Here is a 20,000-nt window from a genome sequence, read left to right as displayed (position 1 = left end):
GGAGTGGCTGAGGGAGTGCTGGAGGGCGGGAGCGAGCGGCGTGTGTCAGAGGGTTCTCATGTGGCATGTCCCCCGGCTCAACTCAGGTCCCGCGGGAGGCTGCGGGGGCGGCAGCAGGTCACCTCGTCGCAGCATTTCCGCAGCACGAGACCCACGCCGCCGCTGGGTAATTGTTTAATAAGTCGCGGCGGATGTGAGTGCACACAGTCACTTTGTATCTGCTTGTCTCGACTCCACCTGTAGGCGAGTGACACCTGATACCTGGAGCACTTCCGGGGCCACGAGGCAGATTCAGCAAGTCTGTCACCAGCGGACGCCGAGGCGATATTCCCCTGATGTTCCGCATCATTGTGACGCTCAAAGCGGCTTCGAGAAAAAAGAAACGATATTAAGAGCAGTGTGAGTTGGATAAGTATTTCCTGCACCCATGCGAGGTCGCCGAGGTGTATCCAGTGCTGCTGTTAAGTAAAATGTTAGACATCGTTTCCTCTACTCGGTGATCTAAAGCACTCTGACCTCACTTCAAGCAAACTTGTGAACGGCAATGTGAAAATATCAAAGCTCCTGGATCAGGAAAGCGGTGGAGTATCCGTGAAAACTTGTGTTGCAGCAACATCACCGCGTCAGCAGCAACAGCGGCAGGGGAAGAAGTTGGCCTCGCCTGAGGAGTCGCAGCGGGAGGTGCGGGGCGCCGCGGGCCGGGCGCCGCAGTAATAGATTTGTCCCACAGAAGAGCTTCTTTATCTTAATTGCAAAAGAGCGTCGGAGGTAAGTATCAGGCGGGTGTTAGCGGGGTCGCCGGCCGCCGGTATCAGGCCATCACCGCCGCCCTCCTCTCCACGTCCACTAAATTACGGACCAACCGAAGCCCGAGAAAACAGTTTTTTTAATATGCAGTTGATACACAGCGGGCAGGTCTTTAGCGTCAAGATGCATTACCATAACGAGCCTTTCAGTTCAGACCGACCGCGCGCGGGAGGAATCATAATGCAGCACCGCGGTTCCTTCCTCCTGCTCCTCCTCCCTGCCTGTTCGTCAGCCTGAGGCAAGGCGCCGCCCCCGCCGCCGACCACCCAGCGGGCGGCCAGTGGGCGGCGGGCGGCGCACGATGTAGGCGGGACGGGTGACAACAAAAGTATTTCATATCACAAATTGTAAAGGAATGACAATGTTCATAATTTCAGAAAGAAGAGCGTAACGGGAGGCAGTTCCCTTTGTTTGTCGCTTTTGTGTAGAGAAGGAAGTTTGTTTGTGTGTTGTGTGTGTGTGTGTGTGTGTGTGTGTCGGCAAAGGGCGGCTACTGCTGCTGCTTGTGTTGTTCCTCACCCTATAATATATGACTACAACTTTTCTAATTAATAAAAATTTTACAGTTGTAATATCGTAATTTTTATGTTGTTATGATACTGTTACTAGGATACTGTTATAGTTATTGTTATTTGGATCTCTACTCTTCTTTTCTTCTCATAATATTGCTGTTATTATTATTATTATCATTATTATTGTTATTATTATTATTATTATTATTATTATTATTATTATTATTATTATTATTATCATTATTACATTGATTATTATTATTATTATTATTATTATTGTTATTATTATTATTATTACATTGATTTTGATTTGTTAGCAATTATGATTTTGAAGCAGCAGCCAGTCGTGTGGCCTGAGTGGTGATATGAAGTAAAAGTGTTACATAGATTGCATTGTGCAGAGCTGTTTGGTGAGGCGTCACTTAGGGCACCAGTGTGATGGGAGCGTCTTGATGACACAAACAAATATCTTTGCACCGTGACAGAGAACCCTGATGGGGTCTGTACCTTCTGCACTCAGGATAAAATAAAAAATAAATAAAAAAAAAAAAAGGCGGACCTACTTTGAATATTTTAAGTACAAAAATATAAACGTGTTTTGGAAATCAAGATATATTACAAATTCATTTTAACATGGCAACCTGAGGCTAATGAATGTTTTGTTAATGAAAAGAGTGAACCAGAGCCAAGGCGCGCCGCCCCGCACGCTGCAGGATTGTTGCGACGGTGCGTCGGGGCAGCGTTGCGGGGCAGAGGAATTCTGCCTTCACAGCCTGGGTCCACTGTACCACAGTGTAGGAAGAACTCACCTAGAGGCGGCAGTCCCGGGGAGGCGGCGCGGCGCAATCCCGACGCTGCAGCTGCCGCCGCTGCCGCCGCCGCCGACCCTCGAGACATGATGGCCGCGATAGAGAAGTCGGTGGCGCGGGGTTTACACCCTGACATGGCTTCCTCGAGACCTCCTGCCAGCATTACTGACGCGGGAAAAATGTGGCGAGGCACCCACAAGCTCCCGATGTGTGCTAGGCTGGTCCACTAGGAAGGGCCGCCTGTGCCTGCCTGGTGCCGCCCGCGGGGTCCTGCAGGGCAGACCTGCCGGACTGTCGCCGCTGCTCCGCTCCGCCCAGCCTCGCCCGGGGACGGTCGCGGCTGTCAGCTCCTCTTCTCCCTCGGGTGACACACCGCCGTCTTGATTTCCCTCCGCTGGCGGAGTAAACTGTTTATGTCAAAGTAAAATTCCGTATTGCACCTGCGCAGTGCAGCGTATCGAGTCACAAACTGTGGATACACGGGTGCTTAGGGCGCATCGGGTTCCGGAAACTTGAGTTTGACCGCACCGAAGACTAAGCTACCGAGTCCCGAGTACTGGATTGGTACATCACTGGCACCTCATATTCCACTAATTAGCTGCCAACAACTCAGACTGAAGTGTCCACCCGCTGTACAGAGTGATGACCAACTGATGAACAGTCAAGACGATGAGGAGGTGCCGGCCGCGGAAGGCGGAGCTGCCGTGCTCCGCCCCTTGGCAAGATGCCGGGGGTCGTCAGGGTCGGCGGCTGCTGAGGCCATGAGTCCTTCCACCAACATGTTTTGCATATCCCTATGTAACAAGGAACACTTTCTGTCTTTAAGTAAATCAGAAATCTGCCTAAGCAGCATTTACAAGGGAGGAAAGGCAGGAATCTTTATGTGTAGATTTGTTGTAATGCATTACAAGTCATAAACAGTTTAGTGTGAACCAATCAGCGTCTGCCTCTTACCGAACGTCAAGTGGGCAGGGAGCCAATGGCCGCCCACACCACCGCGGAAGGCGGTGCCTCAAGACTGATGAGGTCCAAGTTCACTATTATTTTCCGCTTCACGTGATAACATATTTATTCACCATCTCATTATTAATAATCACACACCTCACAACAAAATACAAGTCATACCACCACCGAGGTCGCGGGCCGCCCATCGGGGGAGGCGAGCCACCCTCGCAGTGCCCCAAGGAAACGGCAGCCCGCGCCGAGGAGGCAACTCGCTCCCCAAGTGAAAAGCCCTCACAAGTCGTCGGCGGCGAGGGTCGTCCACACACCTGATCCAGGCCCCGCGCCCCCTCTCCTCCTCCTCCTCCTCCTCCTCCTCCTCCTCCTCCTCCTCCACCTCCTCTTCCTCTCCAACACGGGAATCTTTAACCTCTAGAATTATCACTTTTCAAGCAATGAAACCTCGCATTCAGATTTCCTAGACACATTAAGTAGTTTAATCATTATTTCGTATATTTTCGTGGCACATTCCGCGGTGATTCCATCGTTCCCGCACTAATAACTCCCGACGCGGGCGGTGGTGAGACGGGAGACTTGTTCGTCCTGGAGCAAGTTTGTCCTGTGAGGCAAAAAGTCGCACTCCGGTTGACTTTTCTTTCATATTATTAATTTTCTTGTTTCTATTTTACCTGATGATACGCTTCGCTGTATTTACTGAGGCAGCGTGTTCCCTTTTTTGTTTGAGAGGGAGGAGGTGTAATATTTGTGTGTCCTTTAACTTCAATATAATTTCAAGCAGAGAAAAGTTCGTATGACTTATGTCCCTGCCTACATCGCTGTGAATGTTCGTGCTTGTCTCTCAATATATAGCCTGGGCGAGTTTGTGATTTCCCATTATCTTTTTCCCCTCTCACCTTGATACAGAGCATTTCCTCGCTAATTACCTGTGATTATTTTCTTCAACACAAAGGCTAAGTTGTGTTCTCCAATTACCTGCAAATGTTCACGTGTGGAGGTGCGTGTTGGGACGAGGCTCATCTCAACTCCTTGCCTCTCCGGGATAGTTTGTGTGACTCTCCCGCTAATAATCCTGTAAGCGCCTGGAGGACCTACATACTCTGAGGGGGAGGAGAAGGGCGAGAGTAACACGGCGCATCTCACCTCATCGATCTGTCAGTGTGAACTTCCCAGTGCTTCGCTCCGCTCACTGAACTTAGGGAGCCACAGCGAACTTGAAGCCCACCCGCTGCCACGAGCCTCGCTGGTGACACGCTCATCGATCAATAGACAAGACTGTTCCCTAAAAACTGTCCCCCGCCACCTCGCCTCGCCAAGCTCTGCCGCCGCCCCGCGTTACATTTGTGGATTCAGACTTTTGGATGCTTCCCTTTGTCTCTTTTCTTTACTTGCGATCATAAGACTTAACAGTAGTAATGTGATAGTAATAGTTTGTCTGTATCTGAAATTTAGTTATAGAAAATGCTCAAGTCTCTCTCTCTCCGTCCTTCCCTTCCTCCCTCCCTCCCTTCCTCCGTCTCAATGCCCAGCAGACCCTCAAATCTCTCCACCGCCAGCAAACACCTGCCTCGTCGTCGCTGTTCCCTCGTGGTCGCTTGCCGAGGAACCAATGAAGCCACACACTAATATTTATTGTTAATTCAGTGTTGGCCGCAGCTTCTCCTCAGTACACAGGTCACAGTCTCGCTTAAGGTTCTCGGGACATTTCGCCTCGTAAACACTCGTATATATTCATCTCCCACAGCTTCCCCGCGACGTCTTGGTGGTGATGTGACCCGCACCGCCGCCTGCCAATCTTTTCTCCCGTCCGGTCCGTGTTCGAATCCTGATGTAAGCAAGTGGCAGACGATCCAGACATCTTAAGTTTTCATCACCTTCAAGTGCCTTACAAACAGACCAGAAGACAGAAACAACGTGGAAAGGCAAAATCAACATTAATTGTAGCTAAACACCACGTGATGCTTTCTTCCTTCCACCTCCGCCTCTTGGTCTGCACTCCTGGGCACGAATTTAAACCACCTTCATCATTATCATCATCTTTTTCTTTCTTCTGCTTCTTCTTCATCTCCTCCTCCTCCTCCTCCTCCTCCACGTCACCCATCTCCCACCATTAACAGTACCAGGGAGTGACAACATGCACCACACTTGTCCACCTGTTCCCGACTATTACTCCAAATCCCCAGTACACAGATATCACATTCCCCACTCCAAACATCCACCCAGCCACATCATCTCACTCCCAGCCAGCACAGAATAAAAAAAAAATAAAATAAAAAAAATCGCGCTTTTAGACACGCCCAGAACTCAGTATCACTTTGTTTACACCCGTACTGTCTTTTTGACTGAACACCCGACGTATATTCACATCACTGAACGTTATCTATTGCTCTGACGTGCTTATTCTTAAAGTGTACCCTTGATTTTAACCTCCCATTCAACGTGACGCCGCTATGGGCTTAAATCATTCTTTACTCACGCGGCAGATGTATATGACAGACACTTTTAACACTACAGGAATGAAAGGAGGAGGAGGAGGGGGAGGAGGAGAAGGGACGGCCGCAATGCATAGTGGAGTGATGGAGTGACTTAAAACAGAAATAAAGTGCGCGTGAATAATGTAAAGCGCTGATGAATAATACGGAAGAGATCGAAGACAATAGCCCGTAAAGCCGCCAGGTGCCGCCCCGTCCTTGTCGAGTCGCGAAACATGTCGTGCTGCGCGGCGCTTCCTGCTGCCCCGTGTACACTGTCTTGGGAGGAGGTCCTGGTGCCTTGGTGTCCTGGTGTGTGTGTGTGTATGTGTGTCTCTCATGCATTGTTGAGCGGCATCTTTTTACACCCAATGTTGCACCCTGGCGTGATTTGTGAGAGAGAGAGAGAGAGAGAGAGAGAGAGAGAGAGAGAGAGAGAGAGAGAGAGAGAGAGAGAGAGAGAGAGAGAGAGAGATTGGGAGTTGCCATGACATTCGAAAACTTGAAGGAATTTTTATCGACATTTTATTTCTTTGATGCTCTCTCTCTCTCTCTCTCTCTCTCTCTCTCTCTCTCTCTCTCTCTCTCTCTCTCTCTCTCTCTCTCTCTCTCTCTCTCTCTCTCTCTCTCTCTCTCTCTCTCTCTCTCTCTCTCAGTTCCTCCAAACAGCCCTCTCCCCCCTCCATTCTCGCTCCCTCCCCCCTTGTAGCCTCAGAGTCACCCACGGAGAACTTCCTTTTGTCCCTCCCCACCTCATTTGTCTGGGAGGAGGAGGAGGAAGAGAAGGAGGAGGAGGAGGAGGAGGAGGAGGAGGAGGAGGAGGAGGAGGACAGAAGAAAGGTGGGAAGGGGAGGAGTACTCTGAGGAGGGCTTGAGGGCCACCCAAGAACACACACACACACACACACACACACACACACACGATCTTACTCTAGCCATTCCAGCCTCTCATTGAGCTCCATTCATTCCGACCCTCTTATTTAACTGCCCTGCTTTCACACTAGTAGCTTTACGAGATGCAGAATAACACCTTTTTATTCAAAGATCTAAGTAACAATTCTTTACTTACCTGTTGTTTAGATGCTCCTCCTCCTCCTCCTCCTCCTCCTCCTCCTCCTCCTCCTCCTCCTCCTTGTCTGCGTCGTTGCCGTCATCCTTGTCCTCTTCCTTTTCCCTGCCGTCGTCGTCCTCCTCCTCGTCTTCCTTCTCTTCCTTCTTCCCTTCTTCTTCCTCCTCGCTCTCTTCGTCTTTTATTTTTCGTCGTCGTCGTTGCTGTCCTCCTCCTCCTCCTCCTCCTCCTCCTCCTCCTCCTCCTCCTCCTCCTCCTCCTCCTCCTCCTCCTCCTCCTCCTCCTCCTCACTATGCATCCACATACACTAAATAAGCAACACCTAACGACAACAACAGCCATTTATATCTTTACCCTAAGCAATAGTAGCCATAGAGTACACCTTGATCCTCGTTTATACTGTACTTAGTTACTCTTTAGTACATTAGAGTAGTGGAGTGTAGTAGATTGAAATTCCCCCCAGCAACACCATAAGAATTTGTTGGTGTTTGAAGTGCCTTGTAATCCTTTGTAAATAAATCCTTCTTTTTCTCTCTCTCTCTCTCTCTCTCTCTCTCTCTCTCTCTCTCTCTCTCTCTCTCTCTCTCTCTCTCTCTCTCTCTCTCTCTCTCTCTTCTCCGTCGTTGCATTTTTCCTTTTCTTTCTTTCTTTCTTTCTTTTTTTTGTCCTCTTCGTCATCGTCTTCCTCCTCTTTCTTCTCTTCCTCGTCGTCGCCCTCCTCCTCATTCTTGACTTCGTCCTCGTCCTCTTCCTCCTTTCTTCTCTTCATCGTTTTCTTTCCTCGTCCTCGTCCTCTTTCTTCTCTTCCCCTCCTCATCGACGGCTCTTGTGCCTCCCTGCATAAACAGATGCCTGCCGAGTACCTTCGATGGGTAACCAGCACTGAACACCTCAATTCCTCCTCCCCTCAGGTGTGCGGGCGGGCGGGACAGGCTACCGTTGTGAGCGGCGACCTCCCACTTGTATGCTTGGTGGTGGCTCGCCTCGCCTGGTGTCCTGATGGTATGTGGTGACTGTTTCTTCTTGTATGAGGGGAGGGAGGAGTAGAGTAAGGTCATTAGAGTCTTTTTTTTTTTTTAATTTGCAATGTTAGTTCGATGTAGAAAGTAAAGTAATTAAGTAGATCGTTTGTTGATTAACATCTTCAGTGGTTGGTGTGTAAGTTGAAGGTAAACTCTGTCTAGCGGCCTTGGAGTGTATATAGAAGACGGACACGAGATTAACTTGGCAAAGATAGAGACTTGGAATTTTGAGTGAGTGAGTAACAGGAAATATTTAGATTGAAAGTTTTAAGCGCGTGAATTAGGTGAAAAGGAACTAACTGGGCAGGAATAGATACGTGAAAATTTGAGAAGTGCAAGGAAGATGGAAGATGAAAGGAAGTTTGTTTTGATGAAATTTGAATTGAGCAGTTGAAATATTCACGCAGAACAGTGTCTTCGGAATAAATCGTATTATCGGCCATTTTAGAGATTTATAACAGCATAAGGCACTGAAGAAAGTCTAGCGGCAAAATGTATTTCGTCAAGATTATTGTTACCACTATTTTTTTTTTTTTTTTTTAAGATTTGCAAAAAAATTCAAACGCCTACAAACCTCTACGAGCTTTCTATGCTGTTTAATTCCACTACACTCCATTGCGCCAACTACAGTGGGACGCAGTAGCGATGGTGGATGGGAGAGCCGTGACCACCCCACACACAACCTAGCCAGGGCGGGAGGCTGCTGCAGGACACACGGGGCAGAATTAATGAAGACTGAGTGCTGAGGAATCTTAAGCAGGAACAGTTTAATGGACAGCTGCCGACAGGAAATAACTTACTATGTGGATTTTGGAAGGCGTGTGATTGCTTGGTGGGGAAACTCAAGCGTGAGAGGATACTGTGAATTGTTCAGATAATTTTTCACATGGTTTTAAAGAAGTAAAAAGTAGAGATATTTCACAGCACTTAAAGGACTGATTTATTTCTTTAATTTTCTGTAGAGTATGTCGTTTTGTAGAAAAATCAGGGTAAGAAGATATTATGTCATTACTATGGCAACTGATTTTATCGTACTTTTTATCGCATAAATAATGCTAATTGATTTATTGACATTTTCAGTACTCGGTAACTAAACAGGTAACTGGACGCCATAAGAAAGCCGCTCCCTTGTTCATCTCACTCTGCTTCAGAAGAGTAGACGAAGAACTCTAATTTGGTGCGTGTCAGCCGCTCGTCATGACCAAAATACGTATATTCGGTGAGTCAACAGACAGACAGCGCCGCCAATCGCTCCACCGCCGACACCATGCACTTCTTTGAGACACGAAAAAGAGGAAACTCAGCCAGCCTCTCCATGTCCACTTCCATTGTGTGTTGCGGCGAGTGTTGTGAGTTGGTGGTTGTTCTGTTCACGCGCCCCGTTGTGCGAGGCAAGACACGCCTGACGGAGGGAGAGGAAGGGGAGGGACGCGTGCGGGCGACCAGCAGGACATCCCACAATCTTTCCTTCACCTCCCACATCCTGCCCATCGCTTAATCGACTTGTGACCACTGTGCCATCCGCGGCGAGCCTCCTTCCCGCCGCACGTCGCCTCCACCGCCTCGTAACCCCGCCGGGAGAATGGCCTCGCGGCCCTCACGCCGACCGCAGGGCCCAGGCAGCGACTCTTTCCGGCGCCGCTGTGTTTCCGTTGTCGCGGCTTTTTGGTTTACCGAAGGAGCCCCGGTGTGTGTGTGTGTGTGGTGTGTGTGTGTGTGTGTGTGTGTGTGTGGTGTGTGTGTGTGTGTGTGTGTAGTAACTCGTATCGGCTCAGTGATGTTCTCTACCGCAGTCAGCTTTGTGTGGCGGCGGCGATGTCCCTTCCTCGCCGCCCCCGCCGCAGTGTTTTTATGGCGCGGCGTCTTGCGGGACAGTTTGGGGTCTAGTTGGTGTGGGTGATAGATGTGGCACCGGAAGGAGTTTGTGTGTGTGTGTGTGTGTGTGTGTGTGTGTGTGTGTGTGTGTGTGGTTCAAATTATATTAACTCGCACACACACACACAAACACTCAGAGAGAGAGAGAGAGAGAGAGAGAATAGCGAAATAACCAAAAAGAAAAAGAAAGAGGACCATTAACTCCAGCCAATATCACCTTTATTCACCACACGAAAATAAAGTCACGAGGAATTAAGAAGAAAACAGAAGAAAACGCTTAGAAATTCCATCGCGGCGGGAAGGGAGGCGGAGGACAGCAGTGGGGTCGTCGCCGCCGCTCTCCCCTCGCGCAAATGAATGGGTTAATCGGCTCCACTTACCTGCCGGGGACACCTGGGCGAGGGTCGCGAGGGTTCCACAGCAGTAAAACTCCCTACCACGCCGCCGCCACACCGCAACCACCACGGCCACCACTACACCACTCTCACTATCAGTTTACTATTACCAGCGCCACAGCTACCACCACAAGTACCACCATCACTATTTTTCTACTATTACCAGTGCTACAGTTGCCACCACCACTGCCACCACCAATGTCACCACCACTATCACTATCATTTTACTACCAGTGCTGCAGTTGCCACCACCACTTTCACCCCCACTATACTATAACCATTGCCACCACCACGACCACCTTTGTCACCAACATTACCATTATCTTCCTCACCTCTGACACGACCATCACCACCACCAACACTACCACCAGTGTTATCACCACCCTTGCTACCTCCATAAACAGTAAACTTTATAAACACTAGCACCACCGTCACCACCACAGTTCCTTCACTCCTTACATTGCACCCATACATAACCATAGCATAAGCCTCTACAACAACGGGGAAATTAAAAGAAAAAAGAAAAAAATAATAATTCGGTTGTAAATATCACCAAGAAAATAAGACTGCAGATGAGGTGTCAGCGTGGTGCCCTTCTCATCTGACGTATATTGGCCTGATCTAAGCTGACGCGTTTAAAAGGCAACGGTAATGCTGATGCCAGAGATTGTGTAGCAGTCAGTTGACATATGGAGGCCAGTTCGGTCACGCCTCCCTGAGCTCATTACAGCGATGACATTGCAGCGTGAGGCACCGTGCAGTACTGGCTGGCAAAGAGGCTTCCTTCATGTGTGTGTGTGTACTATGTGTGTACGTGTGTAGTCAAACGCTGTGCTGTATTGATTAAAAGGACTAGTCCGTCTCTCTCCTCTCTCTCTCTCTCCTCTCTCTCTCTCTCTCTCTCTCTCTCTCTCTCCCTCTCTCTCTCTCTCTCTCCTCTCTCTCTCTCTCTCTCTCTCTCTCTCCTCTCTCTCTCTCTCTCTCTCTCTCTCTCTCTCTCTCTCTCTCATCTCTCTCTCTCTCTCTCAAATAAGCACAGACTGAGAAATAAATCTTAAGTAGAACAATAAGATCAGTACTTTCTTCATAGGTAAAAATTGTTCTCTTGCATTTTCAGTGTCGGGTGCACAATTGGAGGTGTAAACTATTCGATGATGCTTCATAATATACCCAGATTTTACGAGCAATGAAATCAGCAGTCTGTTTTCTTCGTCAGTGTAAGCTGAGCCAGCGAGAAATAAAAAGGGTCGAGACAGCAGTACTCCCGTCATGCAGTGTACATATAGTAAACTTTTGTACTCACTTCCACTGTGTTTTCCTTCAATTTTTTCCTCAATCCCAACTCCTCTGGTATACTGGCAGTTTCCTAAAAAAACAATAACTGATAGATTCTTAATAGATCTGAGAACATAAGACCAAGACAGGGCGCTAAAGAACTTCCACTGTGGTTTTCCCTCAATTTTTCCTCAATCCCAATTCCTCTAGATATCTGACAGTTTCCTAAAAAAAACAATAACTGATAGATTCTTAATAGATCTGAGAACATAAGACCAAGACAGGGCGCTAAAGAACTTCCACTGTGGTTTTCCTCAATTTTTTCCTCAATCCTAACTCCTCTGATATACTGGCAATCTCCTAAGAAACAATAACTGATAGATTCTTAATAGATTTGAGAACACAAAACGAAGACAGGACGGTAAAGGCAGTGGAAGTGAGTGCAGAAGGTTACCAGACAGACCACCGCTGTACCTGAGGTGGTCGCTGCCTCATCCCTCTTGCTTCTCCTGGGCTGAGCCTGCCTTGGAGCAGAAAAACACTGTTGATTTTGTTGTCGGTGAAATCTGACAGTATTAAACATCCTCGCATAGTTTATCTTTAAAGTACAATAAGGGAAGTTTTAAAGGACAAGGTAGTGATATAAGTTATTGAATAAGTATCTACTGTGACCGAAAAGCAGTTTGTTTACTTAGTTGTTGGTGAAACTTGGAAATTTTAGTCCTCCTCACATGGCTTATCTTTAAAGTAGTGGATGTTTATAAAGGACAAAAGTGGTGATACAAGTCAGTGAATAGATATCTACCTTGAAGGAAAAGCAATTTATTGACTTTATTCTTCGGGAAATTTGTAAATTTTAAGGATCATCACTTTTTTTTTAAGTATTGGAGGTTTAAAAGAGTAAATAATAAAGTAGTAATATAAATCAGTGAATATATAACTACCATGACGAAAAAAAACAGACTATTGACATTATTGCTGGTCAAATAGGAAAATCTGAAGCATCCTGGCATTTGTTTTTCAAGTAATAGAACTTTTAAAGGATAAATAAAAGAGAGAGATACAAGCCACTGAATATATATAAGATACAGGCATCTACGAGTACACTCGGGCTGCACCACATAGATCTCCTCCCGCGATGCTGTGAGTGAGAGGAATACGTTTCCCGCGTGGTTCGTGCCGTGCAATACGATCAACGCATTACAAAAATCACCTCGACCGTCATCTGTCTACATGTGCCTTCATAAATCACTTTAATGACCGTGGTAAGACTTAAACTCGCTCAAAGGAGAACTGACACGACAACTCGAGAATTATTAAACTGACTTTGCAACTTCGACTTTTCTTTGATCTTTGGGCAGTGATACACACTCACACACACACACACACACACACACACACACACACACACACACACACACACACACACACACACACACACACACACACACACAGTACATAGGAAGAAATATATATTTTTATTTTTATTGACCACAAACTTATTAAAAAGCTAAAACATCTACTGCAAAATCACACCATGTAGACGGGTTTATGGATGGGGATGATGGGTGGAAATAGGTAGGTATATTTCATACAGGGACTGCCACGTGTAAGCCTTGTTAGCTTCTTGCAACTTCTCTCATTTCTTATGTTCTTATGTTCTAAAACAATAAGAAGAAATACAATCATGATCCAATGCAGGTACTGACAAATGTATCGTAAAATATATACCGAAATAAAATACGGAAAAAAGAAAAGAAATAGGCACGTTAGAACATCAGAATCAACACACACACACACACACACACACACACACACACACACACACACACACACACACACACACACACACACACACACACACACACACACACACACACACACACACACACACACACACACACACACACACCACACACAGATGACCCCGTCACACACGTAACTAAATGATAAAAACGTACCAAAAACGTTCCCTCGACACAGGCCACGACCTCGCCCCATAAGTCTTCCCCGGAGGGTGCGTTCCGTCCCTGTCATTTCGTCCTGTCCCGCGCCTCGTAAATACGGAGGCGAGGCGCTGCTGCTGCCACGGCTTCGTCAGGAAGGTGTTAGCTTAATGCACGGGATTCTCACACTCATCACGCTTCCCAGAACGAGAGAGAGAGAGAGAGAGAGAGAGAGAGAGAGAGAGAGAGAGAGAGAGAGAGAGAGAGAGAGAGATTAAAAAGAACTCATCATTAGACTAACAATTTAATTCCTAAAATCGACACAGTTCTCATCAAATTTTCCTAAAACTGTATAAGACAAAACCAATCCTTTGTGTTCCTTTTCCTATCCCTTTAAGTTTCCCCGTCACGCTCTGTCCCGCAGGTGGCGAAGGTTGCCTCCTCTCCCGTATTATCCCTGTGGTTAGAGCGATTTTGTGCGGCCAGACTTCTTCTACTTATCTGTCTACTTATTACTTACTGTTTGCCGCCCCCATCACTTGCTGGCTTGGGGACGTGAATGGTGAAATGTCAGAGAGAGAGAGAGAGAGAGAGAGAGAGGGAGGGACTGAATGACTGACGGACCGACTTCGTGCCCAGAAAAGCATATACAAGGATATAAAAAGAAACTTTCCACTTTTCAAAAAGAGAGAGAAAAAAAGGGAGATGAGGAAACCAGCTTACGTCAAGGCAAACTCACTTTCTTAACACAGGCGAAGGCAAGAATGTTGGGAGTAAATTGGGCAGGATATGATACCAGTACGTTCCATCTTCACCCTTCCTTAGCCATCCCACAGCAGCATCGTGAGGATTCATCTCGTGTACCGCGGGTGCATGTATCCATCACCCTTTCTCTCCCTCTCCTTCCTTTCTCGTCTCTCCGTCTCTCCCTCATCTCTCTCGTCTCTCCGCCTCGTCATCCCAAATCACCACTCTCACTCTCCCTATTCACTGGGTGTCCACAAAGCCTTCATATTCCCTACTAATCACCATCTTCCTCACCCCTCCCTTCCCCCTCTTCCTCCTCCTCCCAACACGGTACAGAGAGGGAGGACGGGGCAAGAAGAGAGGGGTAGTGTAGCCTCCACCACCACCATCGCCGCCACCGCTGCTGACATGACGGATCGGCAGCGGTGGTAAAGTGTAATCCTGACACCCGCGACTCGAGGTAATTACAGAGTAAGTCAGTTTAGCGACACACCTCGGGCATATATATGGGACGGAGGGAGGGAAGGGAGGGAGGCAAGGAGTAGCAGGGAGTGTGGGAGGGCAGGGGTTAACGGGGGGAGGAAAAGGAACTCCGGTAGTTTTGGAGGGAGGGAAGGAGAAGAGGGTAAAGGAGGGAGGGAGTGTGTGTGTGTTGTTGGTGGTTTGTGTGTGTGTGTGTGTGTGTGTGTGGTGTGTGTGTGAGGTGAGGAGTTTGCTTTGATCAGGGGGGAAAGGAAAGGAAGGTGAAGGGAAGGGAAGGGAAGGGAAGGGTGTGTATCAAGGAAGGAAGGAGAAATTAGATGTGGTAGTTGTGGTTATACTTTAGTGGTGGTAGTGGAGCGCTAGTTGCAGTAGGAGTAGTAGTGGTAGTAGTGGCAGTAACAATACCATCAGTAGTAATCGTAACAGTACTTACATTGTAATAGTGATGATGGCAGTCACAGTAATAATAAAGGTCCTTCTGCTGATGTTGGTGTTGCTGTTGCTGCTGTCATCACCCGCCACAACCACAGACTCGTAATAATAACGATGATAATGATGTAAGCTAAATTTTCGTCATAGCTGTTATTATTGTACCAATGAGTTTGGTGGCGGCGGTGGTGGTGGTGGTGATGTCAGAAGATGGAGTCGGCATAGTGGCAACAGTAGTAGTAGTAGTAGTAGTAGTAGTAGTAGTAGTAGTAGTAGTAGTAGTACTGGTAGTAGTAGTAGTCCCAACACCACCACCACTGTCCGCCAACGTGTAAAGAACAGCGTAATTAAAGTCTCCATGAAAGCCAGTAATACATTATCCATTGTTACCACACACACACACACACACACACACACACACACACACACACACACACACACACACACACACACACACACACACACACACACACACACACACACACACACACACACCTTGATATACTCTCATTTTTACTAATGGCATTATGTTTCATTCTACTTTACCCAACCTGTGAACGTGACTCGCCAACACCCTGCTGACGGAGAGAGAGAGAGAGGGAGAGAGAGAGAGAGAGGAGAGAGAGGAGAGAGAGAGAGAGAGAGTCACTGTGGGTGTGGAAATGAGAGTATAAACACGTAGACATCCTCAGAAGTCATTCCCTTTACGTCACTTCGCCACAGTATCCCTCTAGACACATCACCGCTCGGGATCATGACACGCACTCACTCACGCGTCGCCCGTTTCTTTATGAGTGTCTCATGTCGCGTCTTGATGGAAGATATAACACACACGTACTTAATTTTTTTTATGAGTTGACGTGATGTATACACTTAATCGTCACTTTATACTGCAATAGTTCGACTCTCTCTCTCTCTCTCTCCTCTCTCTCTCTCTCTCTCTCTCTCGTCTCTCTCTTCTCTCTCTCTCTCTCTCTCTCTGTGGGGTAAAACGTAACAAGGTACATGAAATACGAGATACACGTGAATAAAGAACGGAATCAGCAGCAGACGTTTTGACCCGAACCAGGCTGTTAGTCATAAGCTGCACTAGTATCTGACCTAAAGTAAAAGATTTAGGATAGTAAAAGCGAAGGCTCCTCCCCACCTACTGTTCCCTTCAATTGTGACTTGCAGGAAAGAGAGAGAGAAAGAAGAAACACCACACAAATATGGAGGACTTTCATGAAAATATTTATTGGAAACGGGAAGGAGGTAGGAATTATCACTACCGTAACTACTCTCAGGTGAAAAGAAACAGCGTCAGAATATCAGTTTACATTAAAAAAGTGCTTCACGGTTGGATTAGGAGGAATGTGAGTATTGGTACATTAACACATCGGCTTAGTTGCGAAATGGAGACTACTCGTCTAATCTGTTGATGAAAGCTGTGACTGGTTTGTGTTGGAAGTGCAGACAGTTTCAGACGTTGACGACTCGAGTGTTGGGCTTCGCTTGAGAGGAATCTTTCATCTTCCATCTTGTGTATTGGTAGGTAGGTAGAGAGAGAGAGGGAGAGGGTATAGATATGATTCTCTCTAATTTTTTTTTTTCTCTGCTACAGTTTTCTACATATTTACTTACATCTTTTTTAGACACATATTTGCACCAGTCTCTTGAATAGTTATGTAGTTACAAAAGACACAAAATTAAGCTATTCCCCTATTTTTCTCGTGTCCAAAGCAATTATTTCTTTACACTGCTTTAAATGTTAACAAAGAAAGATCGCGGCTGTAAAAACAATGTTAAGAGAAAGATATGGACTCCTTTGTGAATGAGAAAGTGCCCTCTATTTTCTCCTCCCCTACCTCCTCCTCCTACGTCCTCTGGTCTCTATGTGCCCTTAGAGAGGTCGCCACGCCTACAGTAGGGGCGGGCAGCTGGTCACCGCGGATAGACAAACGTTTGAACTACACGAAACCAGCCCCTCCCATCAGGCCCCTTTACCTCTCCGCCCTCAGCTTTCCCTACCTTTCTGATATACGTATTCACCTTTCTCTCTCTCTCTCTCTCTCTCTTCTCTCTCTCTCTCCTCTCTCTCTCTCTCTCTCTCTCTCTCTCTCTCTCTCTCTTGATTTCTTCCTATGCTCCCTTCTACGTAAATACAAGTAATTCCTCTCTCTTTTCACTTTCCCTTTCCACTCTCTCCTCTTGCTCTTCCCCTTTCTCTCCTTTACGTCGTCCTTTTCTCTCCCCATTCTCTTTACATTTCACCCTTCATCTTTCCTCCTTCCTGTGGTACTCCTGTTTCATTTCCACTCTCCTTTTCCCTTATGACAAACCCTTTCAATGCTCCTTTTTCAAATTCTTAGCTACCAGTTCCCTTTTTCCTTCATCTTGTATATTTTCCCTGTTTCTCAGCTTCCTCTTCCTATTCACTTTTTTTTTCCTTCTTCCATCTCTTTTCCTTCTCCCTTATACCCTCCTGTTTTCATGTTTTTTTTTTATTTTGTATACATTTTTCCTCTCCTCTTTTCCTTTTTCTTTCCTCTCCCGTTTTCTCTGTCTCCTTTTCCTCTACTTCGTTTTCCTCCTTGTGTCCTCGTCTCCTCTCTTTACGTGTTTCTCAACCTTTTCCTCTTCCCTAGTCCCATTTCGTCCCTCCACGCCCTTTCCTTCCCTTCCTCCCTTTTCGTCCAGCATTTCCTTCCCTCTCCATTTCTTCCCTCGCAGTCCGCGTGACCCGCACTAAAACGGTCGTCCCTCGGCGTCTAATTTCCCGCAGCGTGATTACAGCGACAATAGAATTCGGCCGCAATTAAACGAGTCGGGAGGCGCCGTTAAGTCGAGTTTACGGCGCCATTCCTTTCAGCGCGACGCCTTATTGCGATGACGGACGGCGGGCGAGTGTCGGTGCCGCCGCCTTGCCTGACTGACGGTCCTCGCCTCGCCTCGCCCCCGCCCCCGCCGCCCCCCCACCCACCTACCCAACCGGCTCTTGTCCTTCAGCCTCGCCTCTTCTGCTACATGTGTATTCTCTCTCTCTCTCTCTCTCTCTCTCTCTCTCTCTCTCTCTCTCTCTCTCTCTCTCTCTCTCTCTCTCTCTCTCTCTCTCTTTTTTAGCATTTTTCCTTTGTTTTTTTTTATGATTTTTTATTTAATTATCAGTGTATTTCATTATTTTCGCCGTTCTTGTATGTTTGTGCGTGTGTGGTTCCATATTTATCAGTTCTCCCCCATGTTGTTCCACCCATATTTCTATTCCTTTTGACACTTCTCTCTTTCTCCTCATATATTCCTCATGTTTTCTTCTCTTTTTTCTTACTTCGCTCACTTTCTCTCTGATTTTCCCCCTTACTCTCTCATCCCTTCCTTCCTTCCTTGCATCCCCTGTAAATGGGCGTTTTAGTGGTCAGGAATGAACTAAGGGGAGGCTGTAATGGTCGCAGAGAGAAGGGGAAGTGATAAAAAGGCTTGCAGTAAAGGGAGGAAGGGAGGGAAGGTGTGCAGGTAAGAGAGAGAGAGAGAGAGAGAGGGGAGGTTAGGGAAGCGAAGGCAAGGAGAAATGATGTTCTGTGAAGGCTTGAGGGAGAGAAGTGAATGTGTAGGAAAGTGTAGGAGAAGGGAAGAAATAGAAGGTTAGAAGAATGAAGAGAAAAGAGAGAGAGAAGAAAGTAGAGTAACGTGGTAAAGGAAGTGAGGAAAGAAATAAGAGAGAAAAGAGGAAAAGGGAGAATATGTGTAACGAGAGAAGGAAGGGAGGGAAGGAAAGGTGATTTGTATAGAAATGAAGGAAAGGGGGAGCTGAATGTATCGTGAAGGAAGGGAGAGAAAGGAGAGAAAGATAACGTGTGATGAGAGGAGGGAGGGAAGAGAGAGAGAGAGAGAGAGAGAGAGAGAGAGAGAGAGAGAGAGAGAGAGAGAGAGAGAGAGTGCAGTGAGGGGATTAAGGAAGGTACTGCATTAGGATGATATGTAAGATTAAGAAAGTGTAAGATAGTGAGGGGAGGGCTACCAATGTGCTGTGAGTGAGTGAATGAGGGGGAGAGAGGAAGGTGATGCAAGGGGAGTGAGTGTGCAGAAACAGAGAGAGAGAGAGAGAGAGAGAGAGAGGGGACCAACACATTTCGTTCTATCTATCCTCCCTGTGTTCATATGTTCCTCTGTCCGCCAAAGAGCCACTAAGGAGCACTCGGTTAATAAAGAGCAGCTCGTCTTAGTTTACAGTTTATTACATAGCGACATCTAGAAAGTATCACCTCCCGCCTTCGTTGTTTGCTGGAATGACTCAAATATATGAATGAGATGTAAAATGTAGACTTTAAAACGAGTAAAGTGTAGATTGTAAACGAATGATTTGCAGTAAGGAGAAGTGTTACTATCAATAGCAAACTTAGTCTTTATATATGACAACTACTGTCAGCCCTCAGAGTGCAGTAGTGGTGTACTACATGTGGCGAAATAACAGAGACCCGCGCTGCTCACAATATAAGACTTTATTCAAAATGTTATCACAGGTTCCGTCACACTGTCCAGCTCTAAATGTTGTATCTATGTAATTTTCTGTTGTTGTATTTACAGTGAAGCGAATGGACTGCGACAGGATACAGGGAGCACAGGAACAGAGACAAGCGAAGATGCAAGACAGTTAAGAAAGCAGGTACAAGATAGTGGTGATTATAATGCCCTTTAAACTTAAGACAGTACTGCCCCTGGCCTTCACTATAGTCTTTAAGGTGTTAGCAGCAGACACTGGGAAAAGGAAAGGTGTTGACTGGCCTTTACTGTGAGGAACATTCACAAGTACATACGTTTAGGTTAAGGGTTAATGAAGAAGAAGTTACGGGGTTGTTGATGTATATTCGTTGCCAAAAAAAAAAAAAAAAAAACTATACACTCCGCCTCACTTCATCTTTCTGTTGGTCATTACACGAGAGATTTATTGAGTCTTTGTCAGGAAAAAGAGTAGTACCATCCCATCCGCCACTTAAGTAGTATACGAACCGTGACTTGTATTTCGAAACGCGTTGTTCCCTCGTCAGGAGTCTTTTCAAAGGCCATCGATAATTTGTTTGATTATAATAAGTGTATTTCCCTTCGCTGATACAGAATCGTTGCGGAACTATCACTGGTATCATGAAAACATCCTTAAAACACCAATAACTTTCACTAAATCTATTAAAAGTAATCAAGCCAGATACTATTGTGTTTAAGAATGCGG

At 46.6% G+C, this 20,000-nt stretch overlaps 1 protein-coding gene and 1 long non-coding RNA gene across 2 annotated transcripts in view; one reads left to right on the top strand and one right to left on the bottom strand.

Annotated features, from left to right (window-relative positions):
• LOC135111160 (T-box transcription factor TBX20-like) overlaps positions 1–2,994 on the bottom strand; it is a 105,875-nt gene extending 102,881 nt beyond the window's left edge. Inside the window, exon 1 of the mRNA XM_064024188.1 lies at positions 2,129–2,994. Within this exon, the coding sequence (XP_063880258.1) occupies positions 2,129–2,291 (163 nt within the window). The 5' untranslated portion in view covers positions 2,292–2,994. The remainder of the gene's footprint in view (positions 1–2,128) is intronic.
• Positions 1–8,124, top strand: part of LOC135111161 (uncharacterized) — a 220,426-nt gene extending 212,302 nt beyond the window's left edge. The window contains exon 6 of the long non-coding RNA XR_010273577.1: positions 7,540–8,124. This is a non-coding gene — a long non-coding RNA (uncharacterized LOC135111161). The remainder of the gene's footprint in view (positions 1–7,539) is intronic.
• Positions 8,125–20,000: the final 11,876 nt, after the last annotated feature.

This window comes from Scylla paramamosain, chromosome 21 (genome assembly GCF_035594125.1).
Source record: "Scylla paramamosain isolate STU-SP2022 chromosome 21, ASM3559412v1, whole genome shotgun sequence".
NCBI classification, from domain to species: Eukaryota; Metazoa; Arthropoda; class Malacostraca; order Decapoda; family Portunidae; genus Scylla; species Scylla paramamosain.
Note: the sequence above shows the minus strand (reverse complement) of the source record. Positions and strands in the feature narration are given on the sequence as shown.